The 21,548-nt window shown below is 37.0% G+C and overlaps 1 protein-coding gene across 4 annotated transcripts in view; it reads right to left on the minus strand.

Moving 5' to 3' along the window:
• RGS22 (regulator of G protein signaling 22) overlaps window positions 1-21,548 on the minus strand; it is a 136,136-nt gene that overhangs the window by 79,583 nt on the left and 35,005 nt on the right. For all 4 annotated transcript variants that reach the window (XM_043601466.1, XM_043601467.1, XM_043601468.1 and 1 more), the window contains exons 5-9: window positions 9,397-9,482; window positions 8,593-8,761; window positions 5,709-5,838; window positions 2,857-3,466; window positions 906-1,067 (exon numbers count right to left, since the gene is read on the minus strand). In XM_043601466.1, coding sequence (XP_043457401.1) covers window positions 906-1,067; window positions 2,857-3,466; window positions 5,709-5,838; window positions 8,593-8,761; window positions 9,397-9,482 — 1,157 coding nt within the window. The remainder of the gene's footprint in view (window positions 1-905; window positions 1,068-2,856; window positions 3,467-5,708; window positions 5,839-8,592; window positions 8,762-9,396; window positions 9,483-21,548) is intronic.

Consider the following 21,548-nt stretch of genomic DNA (forward strand, 5'->3'; position numbering starts at 1 on the left):
ATCTTGTTGTCTGATTGCTGAGGCTAGGACTTCTAGTACTGTGTTAAATAACAGTGGTGAGAGTAGACATATTTAAGTTTTGGAAGAGAGAAAAAAGGAAGGAAGGAAGGAAGGAAGGAAGGAAGGAAGGAAGGAAGGAAGGAAGGAAGGAAGAGAAAACAACATTCTATCTACATATGGAAAAGTACAAAGCATATATGTAATCTGGAATACCTAGATGGGAGATGATGCCAGAAAAGTGTGTGAGGGACAAATTATGATAACCTTATTTGCTAATTTAAGGCATTTGAACTCTGCACTGAAAGCTGTGGGGAAAGATCTCAAGCAGAAAAGTAACATAATCAGATCCATTACAGCCGCAAGGCAGCTCAATAACCCTCAAATGGCACACATCTTCTCCACTATGTCCCCTCTAAGTTCCCTACTTTGAGTCCTTAAAGTTCCAAGTAAAACATTACCTCTCCTCTGTATCCTGTGTGATCACCACACTTTCTTTACTCATTTCCCATGTATGTTCCTTTTACTAGATTGTAATCACTAGATTTGTCTATATTTTACCCTCGTGTCCTTAGTACAGCACTTGGCCTATAGTAAGTGCTCAGAATAAATCTATAACTTTTTCAAGATGTACACACACACACACAATTTGATGAGATACTGACCCTAAAAAAGTCAGGGGTAGTGTGCTCACAAAGTTAAAATGAATGTCCAGTCTTATTACGGATTTTAAACACCCCAAACACTGAATTATCTAAAGGGTGAGTACTTAAGGAAGGTGAAAAATATGATAATCTTGTCATTTTAAATCTCCATAAATTATAAATCAGTAAGACAAAAAAGTATAACTTGTAATTAGCCTAGGAAAAGTAAAAGCAAGTAAGTTTGTTTCATATTATTTTTCTTACCAATAGAGAAGTAAGGGTTTTACAACCTCAATCTGAATATTTCTTAAATGTTCTTCATTCCACTGAGATGCATCTAGCAGTTTAAGTTTTGATAATATTTCTGCAGAAAGGTAGCAATCTCCACTGCTCACTAAATAGCATTTTTTCATCTTTTCAAGATGTCTAAAACGAGACATACAAATTGCCACGATATTCAACAAACCAAATGTTTTCACTTCTAAAATGTTTCACACAAGTAATGAACTATCTCAAAACCAACACTGAATTACAGGAGTACCAATGTGGAGATAAAAATATTTCTTACAATAATGAGAATAAGGAAGATATTTTTAGTAGGTTGAACAACGGCCTTCCAAAGATATCCATCTCCTAAACCCCAGAACCTCTGAATGTTACATTACATGGTCAAAGGGATTCTGCAGATGTGCTTAGGATTTTGAGAAGATTATCCCAGATTATCCAGGTGGCCCTAATGTAATCACAAGGGTCCTTCTAAGAGGGAGACAGGAGAGTCAGTCACAGAGAAAAGATGTGAGGATAGTAGCAGAGGCCAAAGAGAAGATGCTATGTTGCTGGCTTTGAAGATGGAGGAAAGGCCATGAACTAAGGAAAATAGGTGACCTCTGGAAGCTAGAAAAAGCAAGGAAATGGACTCTCCCCTAGAGCCTCCAGGAGGAATGGAGCCCTGCCTACCCATTTTAGACTTCTTATCTCTGAACTGTAACAGAGTACATTTTCATTGCTTTAAAAGCCATTAAATTTATGGCAATCTGATACAGCAACAATAGGAACTAATACAGTAAATCCTGAAGAGTTTATGTAGGTTGCTTGCATATAACTTCCCCAATATGTCTTGAAAAGCAGTAGTGGCTTTCCACTCCATAATCGATCAGGTCATGGCTTCATAACCAACCATTTGGTAACCCCTGATCTTATAAGCATGTACAACATGATCTGAATGCCATTGAAATAACTGGAATAACCCAGTCACTAGCAGGTACTCAGTCAAACCCTTACTGAGAATTGCAATCTACTGTAGTTGATCTGCTTCAAAGCAAAAAGGAGAACACAGACAGTATAAAAACTTTCTTAAAGCAGGGTCCTCTTAAGGTTCTTAAGACTTACATAATCTAAAATATATGGGACAGCAAAACAAGGACCTGGACCCATCAGAGATCTAAGAGGTTCTCTAGAGGATATCTAGTATGATACCTAGGAGATATCTTACTCAGATATGAATGTCTTAAGTGGCATCCAACAAAAGATCATGGGATATGTTAACAGAGCAGGTTGTTAGGATCAGTAGTCTCTTACAATGGCTTAAGGTGCCTTTTATAAAAGGTATCTTAAGCCAGTATGGTTATATACTGAAAAATTATTTTTTCTATAAAAATAAATCGTGAGAATATTATAAAAATAAAATAGAATGGGGCGCTTGAGTGAGTCAGTCAGTTGAACATCTGACTTTTGATTTTGGCTCAGGTCATGATCTCATGGTTCATGAGATCAAGCCTTGCATCCCTGGGGTCTGCGCTGACAGTCCGAAGCCTGTTTGGGTTTCTCTCTCCCCCTCTTTCTGCCCCCACCCTGCTCATGTGCATGCACAGGCAGGTGCATGCTCTTTCTCTCTCAAAATAAATAAGCATTCATAAATAAATAAATAAGAAATAAATAAATAAGAATGATTGATTTGAAAGCAAGTTTAGAATCTATGAGAAGAAACATTATGCAAACCCAAACAATTGCCACTATTTGTATCTGATAATTATGAAATCACAGAAATAGTGAAATCAATATTATTATAATAAAATAAATGTTAATATTAATTCCTCTGAAAGCATAAATTACATTTTTATATTTACTTCAGGCTTTCTGTCTGTGCTTAAATGACCCAAACTAATATTCCATAATTTTTTTAAAAAAACTACTGAAAAGTAAAAAATTGACTTACCTTTGATGTCTTCCAGCGTTCTTAAGAACTTTTAACCTCTCAATATCCATCCATAACAACCAATATCTCTCTCCTAGTGTACCTTTTATAAATTTCTTAAATCTTTCAAACTCTTTTCTATTGCCAATATCATAAGCTTTGTGAGAAATACACCAATCAGCCCTGCTCTCTTGTCCAATGCTCTCACTTTTTAAACTTGCTTGTTCTAGCATCTCTTTTGACTTGACATAGGTTTTAAATGTTTCACTTGACACAACATTCCTGCCAGGAACAGGCTCAAAACCCTCCTCAATCACCACTTCTGTTACCTTGTTGAAATTTATAAAATCTGGGCTTTCTCTAAGTGGCTCTTCAAAAATGTGATGAATTGCTACTCTCAAAATAAAGGCTACGTAAGATCTTAAAAATTCTTCACATGTTGAGAAATGCAGTATAAGGCCATCATCAGCATCCTGTTGCTTTTCAAGGTATATTCGCAGAAGCGCTTGAGAAGGAGTGTCTTGTAGACATACAGACCCATCTTCTTCTTTGAAATGAGAAATTAATCTAGTAGATTCAGATGAGTCCCGTTTTGTCCTCGGGTGAATTCCATCATCAAAGATAAAACTTTCTGTATTAAATCATAAAAGGCTATTAGACCAGATATGAATACAAATATGTTTTTATTATTAACTAGATGTTGTAGAGCCAGCATGGTAAATGGGCCTGTCACAGGTAAAGACTTTGTGCACTTAAAGGGGAGTTCTAAAGCCACATTTGGTACCAGAAGAGAAAAACCTGCCCAAAGGATTGGTTATGTCTTCCCTGGACATAAAAAGGGACACTGGTAGCAGACAAACTAAATATTTGATATCACTAATACAGAGATCTTCAAAAAGACATTATGCACTTTTAAAATGTAATAGTTTAGGCTGATATATATAGAATGTTAATATATAAAGGCCAAATCTATTAAACACCAGAATATGTGCATTAAATAACTGTATGTATTCCAATATTTCATGCTGCATGGTAAAATAATACTAGCTACCATTAATGATGAAACAGTCAATGAACAGATCAGAACCAGAGTCATATCAGTAATTTTTTTAAAATTCACTATTTTGGGGGCACCTGGGTGGTTTAGTCAGTTGAGCGTCTGACTCAATGATATCAGCTCAGGTCATGGTCTCACAGTCATGGGATCAAGCCCTGCTAAGCGTGGAACCCACTTGGGATTCCTTCTCTCCCCTGCTCTCTGCCTTTTCCCGCTTGTGTGCACTTTCTCTCTCTCTCAAAATAAATAAACATTTTTTTTAATTCACTATTTTCTCAGAAAGATTCAATTACTATCATACTTCTAACCTATCATCAAAATTACAAAATGACATAAAGTACTTACGAGAGATTACAAATACAAATGGGTTGTTTTATACTTTTTCTAAAGTATAGTCTTTAATTATTTTCTCCTTCTTTAGAAATCAGAGAAAGATCTGGTGTCAGTGCTTTATTTCCCATGCCAAATCTACCCCTTGAAATGCCATGGATCAGGAAAACTTTGTTGTCATCTGTGCCCCACCTCCATGGGCATTTTCTCAGGCATAGTTTTCAAATCTCAGCGAACTAGAAATGTTTCATTATAATTTTTATTGAAAATTAAGATACTAAGTTTCCACAATATTGAGAGATTAGACTTTTGTAAGCCTACGAAAGGATCTGGGTATACACTCAACCCAGTTGTAGAGGAAAAGAGCAAGGTTAGCATTTCTGTTCATCACCTTCCTGCTACCCTTTCTCTTCCTGTTTACCATCTCCTCTACCTTTGCTCTCCAATTTTCTACTTTACTATTTGGGGGAAACAGCAAAAAATCTATAAATTCACCTATTTTCAAATTAAGGAGATTCTTTTCCTTTTTCTAGATTTAGGTTCAATTCTAGAGAATCCAGATTTGCTGTCCCCCAAAGGCTGCCTACTTACACTTTTCCAAAGAATTAGGTAACAACTGTTAGGGAATTGCTAAGTTCCTCTCCTGAATCATGTTGCTAGATTTTTTTTTCTCTAGCAATATCATGTTAAGGACTCCCATTTCTTGAAGTTTCCATCTACATTTCTGAAAAGTTGGTATCATCCACAAAAGTTCCCCACAGTAGAAATATATCTGCTTTTCAAGGAGAAAAACAGTCTGAACTTAAAAACAGAAGGAAAATTCAAGTTGTATGAATGATTATATACTTTCAAGAGGAAAGAAAGTTTGCACCCCTTAATTTCAAAGGCTTAATAATAATAATTTATAAACTATCATAGGAAATAAAGACAAAACAAACACTTACTGACTGCCTATGAAGTACCAGGCACTAGGCTGGGCTTTTTCTATACATTTAGTATGTGTCATTATTCTAATCTTACAGATGAGAAAAGACTCTCAGAAGTGGAATAACTTTAAAAAGTCACACAGCTAGTAAGTTTTAACCCATCTAACCCATCCTCTTTCTACTATGCCAACTTGCCTCTAAAAAACCAATAGAAAGTGAAGTGGGGCAGGGGGGGATGGGGGCGGAGATAATTTTTCTCTCCAACCACTAAGTATGATATTGTAAGATTAGAACAATGAAAAAAGATTTAAAGAGGAGTTCTGAGGGGGGCCTGGGTGGCTCAATCGGTTAAGTAGCTGACTCTTGATTTCAGCTCAGGCGATGACCTCACAGTTCATGAGATGGAGCCCCGAGTCAGGCTCTGCATTGACAGTGCAGAGCCTGCTTGGGATTTTCTCCCTTTCTCTCTGCCCCCCCTTCACTCAAGCTCTCACTCTCAAAATAAATAAATAAACTTAAAAAAAAAGAGTTCTGAAATCATTCTTGTCCTTTCTGCTTACCAGAAACAGATGAAATAACCGGTGGTTCAGTTTTGCTGTGGAGTACACAAGATGGTAATGAAAACGTTGATACTGTTTGCAGACTCTGTTTTGCCAGTGTAAACCAATCTTTCGTTTGAGTATAGGTGGCCTAGGAGAAAAGGAGCACCTTTGTTTAATGTTAAGATTGGCAGTATTCTTCCAACCACAAACTTTGACACATCATTAGGGTAATATTAAATTTGCACAGTACAATATGAAAGGAAAATTTATACCATCAAAGAAGAGAATACTGTCCACAGAAAAATTCATTATCTGAGAATAAATGGGAAGGAATCTCAATTCAGATTATTTGCATAGTAGATGACCAAAAGAAAAAATGAGCCCAATATCCATCAAATTCTTCTCTACTGTTCCACGAGAGGCATGCAACCCTACTTCCTGGCTTCATTATAGGTTCATGCCATCCAGCTGTATCTTGAGCAGTCACATGGCTCATCAGTCCCTGGCTGCATCTTTTGTCAGCTACTCCTATTTACAACTTCACAATTATTCCATACCCCTAATTCTGTCTGATCTCGTTCAGTGTTTTTTTACAAGGCCTCCCTAATATGAGAAACTTACTCTCAGAAGCACTGAAAACCTCTCCAGGCTCAACTACCCCTTTGCCATAGATTCAGTTTTCACAGCTTTGCTTGCATTGTATGCATCCCAAAGACGGATTCCTGACTCCGGCTGCCTCTGGAGAAAGCCTTCAATTTTTCTTTTGCTTTTGTGTACCTCGAGCCAGCTGAGCAATTCCCAAGTTGACCCTTAGCTTCCAGAACCCCAAACCTGAGAAGCCCTCATCTCAGCTTTCCTGGGAAAATTCTTCTGCCTGCCTCTCACTAAATAATGCCCTCATATTTTTCTAAAATAATCCAAATTGTTCAACAGAAGCAGAGAAGGGAGTGTGCAGCATTATTTTCATTTCTCCTTTGTCCAACTGAGTCAGAGCTGGCTGGCGCTTAGCCTCAGGAATACTCACAAAAGAGGCAGGGCTCAAATGGAACAGGTATTGTTCCCTAATTGGCAGGGCAAGTCAGGCCACACAAGGAGACCAAAAAGCAAGAGAAGTAAGTCACTGCCCCTCTTAGACGTAAGGTTTCCTGGGTGGATAAAAGCTTTGACAGACTCTAATTTCCTTTTGTTCCCTCTTTTCCTTCCTTTAAAACCAGGTCATTTATTATTAATTATATGTTCATTTAACATATATTTACTGAGTGACTACTGTATTCTAAGCATTATCCTAAGCACTCAGAGAAGCTCAAAATAATGAAGAAACAGTCAGGGAATTGAGAGAGACCAACATACAAGAGTCCTTGTTATTTCAACTGCACAAAAAAAGATGGCGGAGTAAAAATGAGGAGAGAAAGTCAGTCAGACATTAAAGCAGTAACTAGTCCACTTAATATTCTTAAAGAGATGAGTCCACTGTTTGTGTTTAGATGGTATAACTGAAGACCCAAAGAAATTAATGATCACAAAGATGAATTATCGTCATAAAGCTGAATTGTCATCATAAAGATGAATTGTCATCGTAAAGATTCATCTTTGTTTGTAGTCATGATTGAAATGATTTAAGGGCCCAAGGAATTTTGAATCCTCAAAGTTCAAAAGCTATTAAGAAGATTTTAGATAAAGTACTAATCAAGTGAACAGAAATGAGGTTTTTTCATCACAGAAAACAGCAAAAATAAACTAGCTTAAATTTTACTCTCACATTTGATTTAATTTACATGTAAGGAATTAGATCTTATTTCCCTAGATTGATTCTTCCAGTTGTATGTTTACTGACTGACCTGTACTATGAGAACATATTTTTATGACACTCCTGACATTTCTATAATACATAAAAGAAAAAAAAATACTTAAAAATAAGTATAAGAGAGAAGAAAAATATGCTTTTAGTATATCCCTAGCACTGGTCAGTGAAAATAATGCAACTGGCAAAATCTCAAACTTTTTTTTGGCCAAATATTACTGATAGAAATGCCAAACTACAGAATTAAATAAGAACTACACATGAAAAAAAATGGTCAAGTAAGATAGGATAAGTCTATTCCAACAGAGATGGCAAATAGTTCTCTCGTATGACATCTTTGATCAATTGGAAGTGCTTGCCCAGGGTGCTGCGTTGAAAACAATTTGAAGCCAAGTCCTGGCTCAGCAGGAAAATTGCCATGATTGATTAGCAATGTCCGTCATGAATGGAATCTAGGGGAACAGGAACACATGGGCCACATATTTGCAATTCCTGGTTTTGTACAGAATATGTGTAGGAACTGTGTTTCCAGAAAGATGAGCTGATAATTAGAGGCCAGAGACCAAACGGCAGATTTTACTACAAAGTGACTCTCCAAAAGGACATTTGGTTCTAGGTTAGATCTCTTCAAAAGCACTCATACAACCCAACATTTCTTCCTGGAGGACAAATTTATCTGATAATGGTTACACAGTAATGCATTTTGCTAATGAGGAATAATTTTGGCAAGAGGGAGGAGAAGACCCAATTTATCATTATTTTTACAAAAATTATAGACTCCAAATAATGAAAAATTTGGAATGAACAATGAAACCATGGATATAATTCAAGTGACCCTTCCTTGCTTCCCGGGCGACACTGAGCATGTTCTTCAATCTTGCATTTGTTGCTCTGCACACAGGAGGATAATACCAGTTACATTTCAGGTGAAGGAAGGCAAAGCAAATGAGTCAGCATAAATCCACAAAAGGTTTTGCTAAATCTGCTTTAGAAGTACTTGAAATCCCTTCCCCTGTTCAAGTGGTAAAAATGAAATTCCTATCCCTAAAATGATAAGTCTCCTTGAAGGGCCAAATCATGAAGAAATACTCATACTCTTACCTCACCAAGAGAAATGTAGAACTTTTTCATTATTATAACATTTTCTTCTTCAATGACAGGTGGTGGTGGACTGGGTGGTTTTTTCAGGACCCAGGGGGAAAAGTCTGCATCGAGTGTAATGTTCATGCCTGATCTGCTCCATCGTACTTGTGAGACCAATTTGGCTAATCTGCATTTTAGGAATCATAAAAACTTGAAATAAGTTTCAAATATGGTAGAATTCGGGAAAAAAAAAAACTAAATTTTATTTTATGTATTCAAGCCAATCTCCTAACTCTGCACAATGATTCTCTTAGGATCTGCTAAAATTAATGGCTTATTCACAGAACTAATTAAGGATTATTCTGCTATAATTTATTTTATTTGGATTATTAAAATGGTGGTTCTAAATATAGGTCAAATTTTACTTAAATTTAAGGAATGTTTAGGTACTTACACATTAAAAGCCAGAGAACATAAAAGAAAAACTTGGCCCACTGTGACATTCTTTTTCATGACACACTTATATTTGTTTTTTAACAGCTTGCACATAAATACCGTTATCACAAGTAGATAATTTTAAAAACATAATGATCAAGGAAGCACAACTGAAGTACATTTATTAGGTACTGTTTCTATGGGACCTCTTTGGAAAAGTTAAGTGATTTTTACAAATGCTCTATCACTTGCATACTATAGCAGGTAGGATACAAATGCAGTGGGTTTAAAGGTATACGATTTTACTAAGAAAGTACAGGAAAAATGATTTTAGGTGAAAAAAATCCAGGCAATTAAAAAATGTGTTTGTTGATGGGACTATAATACCTGTATTCAAAGTAGCAATCACTTTCCAGAAATGCTGGAAGTCTTTCTTTTTTGATCCACTTAATACCTTGTTCACGACTGAGACACTGTGAGGGGACAAGTGAAAAAGAAAACGAGTCAAAGAAAGTCACCTTTCAGGACAATGAAGGCCTAATCAATAGAGCAATAATGACCTCCAGCTCCTTCTAGGAGCCCTGCGTCTACTTTTTCCACAAGAGAGAGCAAGAACCTCCAATCACATATCTGAAGCCATTGCTTGCCTTCTGGCATTTCTTTAATTCTCTCAACAATCCTGCATCAACTATTAGTCCCATTTTACAGATTAACAAACTGAATTCAGAGAAGTTAAGTAATGTATTGGAGAAGGAGGTATGAGAAAAAAAGTCACTTTTAGTATTTTTGCAGTCATAGAATGGTTAAAAGTAATCATAAACAGGAAAATAGTTAACCAGAATCTTGATAAGGCCACTATGGTCACTACAGTCCCCTTGTCCTTCCAACGTTAGGAACTTTGGTTAAATATTTACCATCCCCAGCCACTCTCCTGGAGATACCAAGGTTAGCAAGAAAGTTAAGGCCCTGCCTTGAAGGAGTTTCCAGGTAATTCAGTAAACAATAATAACAGAGCACTACCATAGGTTCAGGTTTCTGTGGGAGGGCACGTAGGCACTAAAACCAGCAAAGGCTTTTCCCACAGAAGATGCCACTCACTCTTTCACCTAACGCATGATTAGCCTGGTGAAGGGGTGAAGAGGGGTGGGCAGGAGAGGAAACGAAGAGAAGCATAGTATGACTAGATCACGGGGTGAGATTTGAGGAATGGAGGGAAGCAAGCTGGTGAAGTAGGCATAGGCCTCACTGTGAATCATCTTTTAAGTGACAGTAGGGAGTTTAGATTTTATTCTGAGGTTGCAAGGGCCATACAAACTCAAGGGAAGAGTTACTGAGTTGCTATTCATCCTAAAATATTTACTCACCATTGATTCTCTTCTGTCTTATATTCACTGTTTTCCAGAATGCTAAAGAAGGTCGGTACTTTGAACACTAAACCAATGCTACTAGATAAGGAAAACAACCAGTAAGGTGCACATCTCAGTGAGGCAAGGGTGTCTGTATTTATGTGACTTCCATTGATTATCTGCTAAAGCAACAGGTGTGCTGTGATATTAATATCAGTCAACACAGACCATTGCTAACTGCAGCGAGGAGGCCAAAGGCTCACATAGTAGTACTGCCAACATCAGATGAGCTGACATTCTTTTTTTTTTAATGTTTATTTATTCTTGAGAGAGAGAGAGAGGCAGAGTGTGAGCAGGGGAGGGGCAGAGAGAGACAAAAACACAGAATCCGAAGCAGGCTCCAGGCTCTGAGCTGTCAGCACAGAGCCCGACGCGGGGCTCGAACTTGTGAACCACGAGATCATGACCTGAGCCAAAATCAGCCACTCAACCGACTGAGCCACCCAGGCACCCCTGATGAGCTGATGTTCTTGAGTGTGCACTGGTGCTCAACACTGCTTGCATGTGGCATGAAGTCATTAGGTTCTCCAAGACCAGAAAACTGAGGGAACGATGCTTTCCTCCTGTTCAGCCAAAAGCACCCATTTGCCCTTACCAAAAACTATCTTCCAGGTAATGAAAAAATAGAAGAAACTTTGGAAGCAGCCAGCACCTGAACAGTAACATCTTGTGGATGGTCTTATTGTTTGAGTGAAATCTGAAGGACATTTGGATCTTGTAGTTAGAAAAACTCCAAATATGCCTCCACATATGCTACACACTGACGATGATACAGGACTCTTGAATTTTCATTAGCAATGCATTCAACGTATCACAGAAAGGCACCAGACTACATATAAAGATCAATACACACCCTTGAGGAATACTACAAGCTTGTGAAAGCTGGTCAGTCACACAAAATCAATTTGCCTCATATTTACTTAATGAACAGGTCACTGACAACCCATCCCCTTTTGAATATCTCTGCATCTATCTGATCTAAAAATGAAATGAAATGAAAAGTTTAAAAGGGATAAAATCAAAATCGAAGAAAAGTCTTTTAGTCAAACTGCCAAAAAGTCCCTTCAAGGTGTTTACAAATAAGGTATAAAGTATACAGACAAAAAAGTATAAAGGCAAAAAAATACAGGGGTGCCTGGATGGCTCAGTCGGTTATGCATCCGACTTTGGCTCAGGTCATGATCTCGTGATTCATGGGTTCGAGCCCCGCATCAGGCTCTGTGCTGACAGTTCAGTCTGGAGCCTGCTTCAAATTCTGTGTCTCCCTCTCTCTGCCCTTCCCCCGCTCACGCTCTCTCTCTCTCTCTCTCAAAAATAAACATGAAAAAAAAATTTAATAAAGGCAAAAAATACAGAACAATCTTGTTAGACATAACATGACACCTTAATGAATACTTACAAAAAAACACAAAAATGATTTACCTAAGGTAAAACTATTTAATCCTTAAAACTAAAAAAACAAAAACAAAAACATACAGTAAAATCCATCCTTTTTAGTAAACAGTTCTGTAAGGTTTTGACAAATATTTAAGTCGTATAACCATGACTACAATGAAGATATAGAATAGTTCCAACTTCCTCCAAACTTCCTCATGTCACTTTGCATTCAGTGACACCCTCTAACCCTAGGCCCTGGCAACCACAGATTGGTTCTCCACAGTTTTGCCCTTTCCAAAGTGTCATACAACTGGGATACAGTTGTAGCTCTCTTCATTTAGCATAATCATTTGAGATTGACCCATGTTCTTAGATGGATCACTAGTTCCTTCCTCTTCATTTCTCTTCAGCTGAGAAGTACTCCACTGTAGAGATGAACCACACTTTGTTTATCTACTCCCCACTTAAAAGAAATTTGGGTTTTTCTTATAGTTCTTGGTGATTATAAATAAAGGAACTACAGACTTCACATACAATTTTTGTGTGAACAGAATAGACTGTTCATTTCTCTGGTAAAATGCAAGGGTAGGATAGATGGGTAGGATGGTATATGTTTAACTTAGAAAGAACTGCCAAACTGTTTTCCAAAATGGAATTCTCATCAACAATGTGAGAGTTCCAGTTGCTCTGCATCCTGAATGGCACTTGGTATTGTCAATGTGCATTGCATATTTTACTCATTCTAATAGGTGTGTAGACACAGTTCGTTGAGATTTGTGTGTGTGTGTGTGTGTGTGTGTGTGTGTGTGTGTGCGTGCACACTGCCTTTTCTTTATTACAGCTTTGAGACAGAATTCACATTCCATACAATTCACCCATTTAAAATGTATAATCCAATGGTTTTTAGTATATTCACACACCATCACCACAATCAAATTTAGAACATTTTCATCACCTTCCAGAAAACCTCATACCCATTAGCAATCACTCTCCATTTCACATCAATTTCAACACACCCATCTCCCAATGTTGGCTGCATTTCTCTTATGATTAATGTTGAACATCTTTTCATATGCATTTTGGCCATCTGTACATCTTCTTTGGAGAAATGTCTATTCAGATCCTATGTCCATTTTTTAAAACTAAAGTATGATTAACATGCTGTGTTATATTAGTTTCAGGTATACACTATACTAAGTCAACAATTCTATACGTTATTCATTGTTCATCACAGTAAGTGTACTCTTAATCCTATTTCACCCATCCCTTGCCCCTGCCCCTCTGGCAACCAACAGTTTGTTCTCTATAGTTAAGAGTCTGGGTTTGTTTGTTTTTTTTTGTCTCTCTTTGTGGTTGTCTGTTTTGTTTCTTAAATTCCACATATGAGTGAAGCTATATGGTAGCTGTCTTTCTCTCATCTCACGTAGCATTATACCCTCTAGGTCCATCCATATTGTTGTAAATGGCAGGATCTCAAAGATCTCATTCTTTTTTTTATGGCTGAGTAATATTCAGCCACATAGGTCACATCTTCTTTATCCATTTACCTATTGATGGACAGTTGGGCTGCTTCCCTATCTTGGTTACTGTAATAATGCTGCAATAAACATAAGCGTTCATATATCTTTTCAAATTAGTGTTTTCATTTTCTTTGGGCAAATATGTAGTAGTGGATTTCCTGGATTATATGGTAATTCTATTTTTAATTTTTCAAGGAACCTCCATAATGTTTTCACAGCGGCTGCCCCAATCTGCATTCCCACCAACAGTGCATGAGGGTTCCTTTTTCTCCACATCCTTGCCAACCCTTGCTATTTCTTGTCTTTTTTATTTTAGCCATTCTGACCGGTGTAAGGTGATATCTCATTGTAGTTTTAATTTGCATTTCCGTGATGAGTAGTGATGTAGAGCATATTTTCATATGTCTGTTGGCCATTTGCATGTCTTCTTTGGAAAAATGTATGTTCAAGTCCCCTGCCTATTTTTTATTTTAGGTTTCTCAAGCTTTTATTTAAATTCCAGTTAGTTAACATACAGTGTAATTTAGTTTTGGGGGTAGAATTTAGTGATTCAACACTTACGTACAAAACCCAGTGCTTATCACAACAAGCACACTCCTTAATCCCTATCACCTATTTCACCAATCTCCCCTGACACCCCCTCTGGTAACCATAAGCGTGTTCTCTATAATTAAAATCTGTTTCTTGGTTTCCTTTTTTTCTTTCCCTGCTATGTTCATTTGTTTCTTAAATTCCATATATGAGTGAAATCATATGGTATTGTCTTTCTCTGACTTATATCACTTAGCATAATACTCTCTAGCACCATCCACATCATTGCAAATGGCAAGATTTCATTCTTTTTTATTGCTGAGCAATATTCCATTGTACATATATACCACATCTGTATCCATTCATCAGCTGATGGATATTTGGGCTGTTTACATAATTTGGCTATTATTGATAATGCTGCGATAAACATCAGGGTGCGTGTATACCTTTGAATCAGTAGTTTTGTGCCCTTTGGGTAAATACCTAGTAGTGCAATTACTGAATCATAGGGTAGTTCTATTTTTAGCTTTCTGAGGAAACTCCATACTGTTTTTCAGAATCCTCTGCCCACTAAAAAAAATTTTTTAATGTTTATTTATTTTTGAGAGAGAGACAGAGAGAGTGAGTGAGTGGGGGAGGGAGACATAGAATCTGAAGCAGGCTCCAGGCTTCAAGGTGTCAGCAGAGAGCCCAGAGCCCAGAGCCATGAGATCATGACCAGAGCTAAAGTTGGATGTTTAACCAACTGAGCCACCTAGACACCTCTTCTGCCCATTTTTTTAATCAGATTGTTTATTTGGTGTTGAGTTGTATAAGTTCTTTACACATTTTGGACATTGACCTCTTACTGGATGCACTATTTGCAGGTATCTTCTCCCATTCAGTAGGTTGCCTTTTTGTTTTGTGGATGGTTTCCCTCACTGTGCAAAAGCTTTTTATTTTGGTGTAATCCCAATAGTTGAATTTTGCTTTTGTTTTCCTTGCTTTAGGTGACATACCTAGAAAAATGTTTCCATGGTTAATGTCAAAGAAATTACTGCCTATGCTTTCGTCTAGGAGTCTTATGGTTTCAGGGTTGATATTTAGTTCTTTAATCCATGTGAAGTTTATTTTTGTGTATGGTATAAGAAAGTGTTCTAGTTTCATTATTTTTCATGTTGCTGTTCAGCTTTCCCAGCTCAATTTGTTGAAGAGACTGTCTTTTCCCTATTGTACATCTTTCCTCCTTTGTTGTAGATTAACTGACCGCACAAAGGTTGGTTATTTCTGGGCTCTCTATTCAGTTCCATTGATCTATATGTCTATTTTTGTGCCAGTACCATACTGTTTTGTTACTACAGCTTTGAAGTAGATCTTGAAATCTGGGATTGTGATACCTCCAGCTTTGTTCTCAAGATTGCTTAGGCTATTCAGGATCTTTGGTGGTTCCACACAAATGTTTGTATTATCTGTTCTAGTTCTGTGAAAAAATGTAGTTAGTATTCTCATAGGGATTGCATTAAATCTGTAGACTGTTTTGGGTAATACGGACATTTAAAAAAATTAACGTTTATTTATTTTTGAGAGAGAGAGAGAGAGAGAGAAACAGAGTTCTAGCAGGGGAGGGGCAGAGAGAGGGAGACACAGAATCTGAAATAGGCTCCAGGTTCTGAGCTGTCAGCACAGAGCCTGACATGGGGCTCGAACTTGGGAAAGGCAAGATCATGACCTGAGCCAAAGTCAGACATTTAACAGAGTCATCCAGGTTCCCCAGTAATATGGACATTTTGACAATATTGGTTCTTCCATACCATGGGCATGGAACATCTTTCCATTTGTATCTTCCTCAATTTCTTTCATCAATGTTTTATAGTTTTCAGAGTATAGGTCCTGCACCTCTTTGCTTAGGTATATTCTTAGGTATTTTATTATTTTGGTACAATTGTAAATGGGATTGTTAATTTCTCTTTCTGCTACTTTATTATTAGTGTATAGAAATGCAACAGGTTTTTTGGAACACATATGTAGGATTTATTTTATATAAAAATTGAATCATATTAGATACTTTCATTTACAACTTTTTTCACTGAACAGTACAACATGTGCATCTATCTCATGAGAACAACAGCTCAAACACATTCTTTGAAATAGTCATATAATAGTCCATAATTCTTCCATTGATAAATATATAGTATGTTTATACTACTTATGTCAATGCTGCACTGTAGCTCCTGTAATACACATTTACTTCTATGGGATAAATCCTTACGCAGCTTTTCTAGCATAAGTCATAGTACTTTTAACTTTAATTGATTTTGCCAGATTAACTTCCAAAGACTGTAGCAATTAATATTCTACAAACACTAGATGTTATTATTTTTTAAAAGCGTAGGCTGGAAGGACTGGGTGGTTCAGTCAGTTGAGTGTCTGACTCTTGATTTCAGCTCAGATCATGATCTCACCATTTGTGAGCACAGAGCCTGCTTGAGATTCTCTCTCTCCCCACTCTCTGCCCCTTCCTTGTACATGCACACACGCTCTCTCTCTCTCCCTCAAAATAAATAAACTTAAAAAAAAAGTGTAGGCCAATTTAACGTCTTAAAAAATGGTATGATTGTACTTATAATTTGCATGTTTCCGACAATCTGTGTGATTAAACACCTTTTATTTGCTCATTTTCCATTTTAATTCCTCTCGTAAATAGTTTGTTGAATTACTTCAGTTATTCTATTGGATTATTTGTCTTTTTCTTGAATAAGATTGGTGATTAAGAAATTAAATAAAATACATTTCCTCATACTTGCAAAGTTTTTTTTCTAAATCATTGGTTTTTAACTTTATGTCATTTTCTAACATGTGACACATTTTAATTATGGTATCCAGGTTTGTTTTTTGATTATTTTAAAGATTCTGGAGTCTTTGACTTCTTGAGAAGATGGCTCACATGCTTAGTTTACATAAAACTTTTCCTGGATTGGGGCACCTGAGTGTCTCAGTCAGTTAAGCCTCTGACTTCAGCTCAGGTATGATCTCACAGTTTGTAGATTCAAGCCCCACGTCGGGCTCTGTGCTGACAGCTCAGAACCTGGAGCCTATTTCAGATTCTGTGTCTCCCTCTCTCTGCCCCTCACCTGTTTGTGCTCTTTCTCTCTCTCTCTAAAATAAATAAACATTAAAAAATTAAAAATTTTTTTCCTTCATTTTATTGTAATGTTTCAGTTTAAAAACCATTTAAGCCATTTATTCATTTGCAAATAAAGACAATTCAGATTACTCTTGCAAATTGATAGTAATTTATATTTATTGTGCTGAAGTTCTGTCTAGGAAATCTAAAATAATATTTTGTAATATAATTTATTGGAAAATTGGCCAACATACAGTGTGTAAAGTATGCTCTTGGTTTTTGGGGTAGATTCCTATGGTTCATTGCTTACATACAACACCCAGTGCTCATCCCAACAAGTGCCCTCCTTAATACCCATCACCCATTTTCCCCTCTCCCCCATACCCCCATCAACCCTCAGTTTGTTCTCTGTATTTAAGAGTCTCTTGTGGTTTGCCTCTCTGTTTGTAACTATTTTTTTCCCCTTCTCTTCCCCCATGGTCTTCTGTTAAGTTTCTCAAGATCCACATGTGAGTGAAAACATATATCTGTCTTTCTCTGGCTGACTTATTTCACTTAGCAAATACCTTCCAGTTCCATCCATGTTGCTGTAAATAGCACAATTTCATTCTTTCTCATTGCCGAGTAGTATTCCATTGTATACATAAACCACATCTTCTTTATCCATTTATTAGTCAATGGACATTTAGGCTCTTTCCATAATTTGGCTATTGTTGAAAGCACTGCTATAAACAGTGGGTACATGTGCCCCTATGAATCAGCACTCCTGTATCCTTTGGATAAATTCCTAGTAGTGCTATTGCTGGATCATAGGATAGTTCTATTTTTAATTTTTTGAGGAACCTCCACACTGTTTTCCAGAGTGGCTGCACATGTTTGCATTCCCACCAAAAACACATCGTCACCAGCATCTTTGTTTCCTGAGTTGTTAATTTTAGCCACTCTGACTGGTGTGAGGTGGTATCTCAGTGTGGTTTTAATTTGTATTTCTCTGATGATGAGTGACATTGAGCATCATTTTCATGTGTCTGTTGGCCATCTGGATGTCTTCTTTGGAAAAGTGTCATGTCTTCTGCCCATTTCTTCATTGGATTATTTGTTTTTGGGGGTGCTGAATTTGGTAAGTTCTTTATAGATTTTGGATACTATCCCTTTATCCGATATGTCATTTGAAAATATCTTTTCCCATTCTGTTGGTTGCCCTTTAGTTTTGTTGATTGTTTCCTTTGCGGTGCAGAAGCTTTTTATCTTGATGAGGTCCCAATAGTTCATTTTCGCTTTTAATTCCCTTATCTTTGGAGATGTGTCAAGCAAGAAATTGCTGCAGCTGAGGTCAAAGAGGTTGTTGCCTGCTTTCTCCTGTAGGGTTTCCTGTCTCACATTTAGGTCTTTCATCAATTTTGAGTTTATTTTTGTGTATGGTGTAAGAAAGTGGTCTAGTTTCATTCTTCTGCATGTTGCTGTCCAGTTCTCCCAGCACCATTTGCTAAAGAGACTGTCTTTTTTCCATTGGATACTCTTTCCTGATTGTCAAAGATTGGTTGGCCATACATTTGTGGGTCCAATTCTGGGTTCTCTATTCTATTCCATTGGTCTATGTGTCTGCTTTTGTGCCAATACCATACTGTCTTGATGATTACAGTTTGAGGTAGAGGCTAAAGTCTGGGATTGTGATGCCTTCTGTTTGGTTTTCTTTTTCAATATTACTTTGGCTATTCGGGATCTTTGTGGTTCCATACAAACTTCAGGATTGTTTGTTCTAGCTTTGAGAAGAATGCCAGTGCAATTTTGATTGGGACTGCATTGAATCTGCAGATTGCTTTGGGTAGTATTGAGATTTTAACAATATTTACTCTTCCAATCCACGAGCATGGAATGTTTTTCCATTTCTTTGTGTCTTCTTCAATTTCCTTCATAAGTTTTCTATAGTTGAGCATACATATTTTTAATATCTTTGGTTAGGTTTATCCCTAGGTATTTTATGGTTCTTGGTGCAATTGTAAGTGGGATCAATTTCTTGATTTCTCTTTTTGTTGCTTCATTATTGGCGTATAGAAATGCAATCAATTTCTGTACATTGATTTTGTACCCTGCAACTTTGCTGAATTCATGTATCAGTTGCAGCAGCCTTTTGGTGGAGTACTCGGGTTTTCCATGTAGAGTATCAGGTCATCTGCAAAAAGTGAAAGTTTGACTTCTTCTTTGCCAATTTTGATGCTTTTTATTTCATTTTGTTGTCTGATTGCTGATGTTAGGACTTCCAATACTATGTTAAGCAACAGTGGGAAGAGTGGACATCTCTGTCATGTTCCTGATCTCAGGGGGAAAAGCTCTCAGATTTTGCACACTGAGGATGACATTAGCTGTGGGCTTTTCATATATGGCTTTTATGAAGTTTACTTATGTTCTTTCTATCCCAACTTTCTTGAGGGTTTGCAGAAAGGATGCTGTATTTTGTCAAATGTTTTTTCTGCATCTATTGATAGGATCATATGGTTCTTATCCTTTCTTTTACTAATATGATGTATCACACTGATTGATTTGCAAATATTGAACCAGCCCTGCAACCCAGGAATGAATCCCAATTGATCATGGTGAAAAATTCTTTTTATATGCTGTTGAATTCGATTTGCCACTATCTTGTTGAGAATTTTTACATCCATGTTCATCAGGATATTGGCCTGTAATTCTCCATTTTTGTGGCGTCTCTGTCCGGTTTGGGAATCAAGGTAATTATGGCTTCATATAATGAGTCTGGAAGTTTTCCTTCTGTTTCCATGTTTTGGAACAGCTGGAGAAGGATAGGTATTAAATATGCTTTAAATGTCTAGAATTCCCCTGGGAAGCCATCTGGCCTGGGACTCTTATATGTTGGGAGATTTTTGATAACTGATTCAATTTCTTCAGTAGTTATGGGTCTGTTCAAATTTTCTATTTCTTCCTGTTTGAGTTTTGGTAGTGTGTGGGTGTCTAGGAATTTGTCCATTTCTTCCAGGTTGTCCAGTTTGTTGGCATACAATTTTTCATAGTATACTCTGATAATTGCTTATACATCTGAGGGATTGGTTGTGATAAATCCATTTGCATTCGTGATTTTATCTCTTTGGGTCTTCTCTCTTTTCTTTTCGAGAAGTCTGGCTAAGGGTTTATCAATTTTGTTTATTTTTTCAAAAACCAACTTTTAGTTTCATTCATCTGTTCTACTGTTTTTTTGGGTTTTTTTAGATTCTACATTGTTTATTTCTGCTCTGATCTTTATTAATTCTCTTCTCCTACTGGCCTTGGGGTTTCTTTGTTGTGCTGCTGGTTCCTTTAGGTGTGCTATTGGATTTTGTATTTGGGATTTTTTTTATTTTGAGCTGGGCCTGGATTGCAATGTATTTTCCTCTGAGAACTGCCTTTGCTACATCCCAAAGGGTTTGGACTACTGTGTTTCCATTTTCATTTGTTTCCATATATTTTTTAATTTCTTCTTTAATTGCCTGGCTGACCCATTCATTCTTTAGTAGAATGTTCTTTAATCTCCATGCATTTGGAGGTTTTCCAAACTTTTTCCTGTGGTTGATTTCAAGTTTCATAGCATTGTGATCTGAAAATGTGCATGGTATGGTTTTAATTCTTTTATATTTATTGAGGGCTGTTTTGTGACCCAGTATGTGATCTATCTTGGAGAATGTCCCATGTGCACTTGAGAAGAATGTTGTATTCTGCTGCCTTAGGGTGAAAAGTTCTGAATGTATCTCTCAAATCCATCTGGTCCAGTGTATCATTCAGGGCCCTTGTTTCTTTATTGATTTTCTGTCTGGATGACCTGTACATTGTTGTAAGTGGAGTATTAAAGTCTCCTGCAATTACCACATTCTTAAGATTGCCTATGTTTGTGATTGTTTTATATATTTGGGTGCTTTTAAATTCGGTGCATAAACATTTATAATTGTTAGCTCTTCTTGATGGATAGACCCTGTAATTATGATATAATGCCCTTCTTCATCTCTTGTTACAACCTTTAGTTTAATCTAGTTTGTCTGATATAAGTATGGCTACTCCAGCTTTCTTTTGACTTCCAGTAACATGATAGATGGTTCTCCATCCCCTCACTTTCAATCTGAAGGTGTCCCCAGGTCTAAAACGGGTCTCTTGTAGACAGCAAATAGATGGGTCTTGTTTTTTTATCCATTATGATACCCTCTGTCTTTTGGTTGGAGCATTTAGACCATTCACATTCAGTGTTATTATTGAAAGATATAGATTTAGTCATTGTGTTATCTGTAGGCTTCATGTTTGTAGTGATGTCTCTGGTCCTTTGTGGTCCTTTGCAACATTCCACTCACAGAATCCCCCTTAGGATCCCTTGTAGGGCTGGTTTAGTGGTGATGAATTCCTTCAGTTTTTGTTTGTCTGGGAAAACCTTTATCTCTCCTTCTATTCTGAATGGCAGGCTTGCTGGATTAAGGATTCTTGGCTGCATATTTTTCCTATTCAGCACATTGAAAATTTCCTGCCACTCCTTTCTGGCCTGCCAAGCTTCAGTAGATAGGTTTGCTACTACCCTTATGTGTCTACTCTTGTAGGTTAAGACCCATTTGTCCCTAGCTGCTTTCA

This window comes from Prionailurus bengalensis, chromosome F2, assembly GCF_016509475.1.
Source record: "Prionailurus bengalensis isolate Pbe53 chromosome F2, Fcat_Pben_1.1_paternal_pri, whole genome shotgun sequence".
NCBI lineage: Eukaryota > Metazoa > Chordata > Mammalia > Carnivora > Felidae > Prionailurus > Prionailurus bengalensis.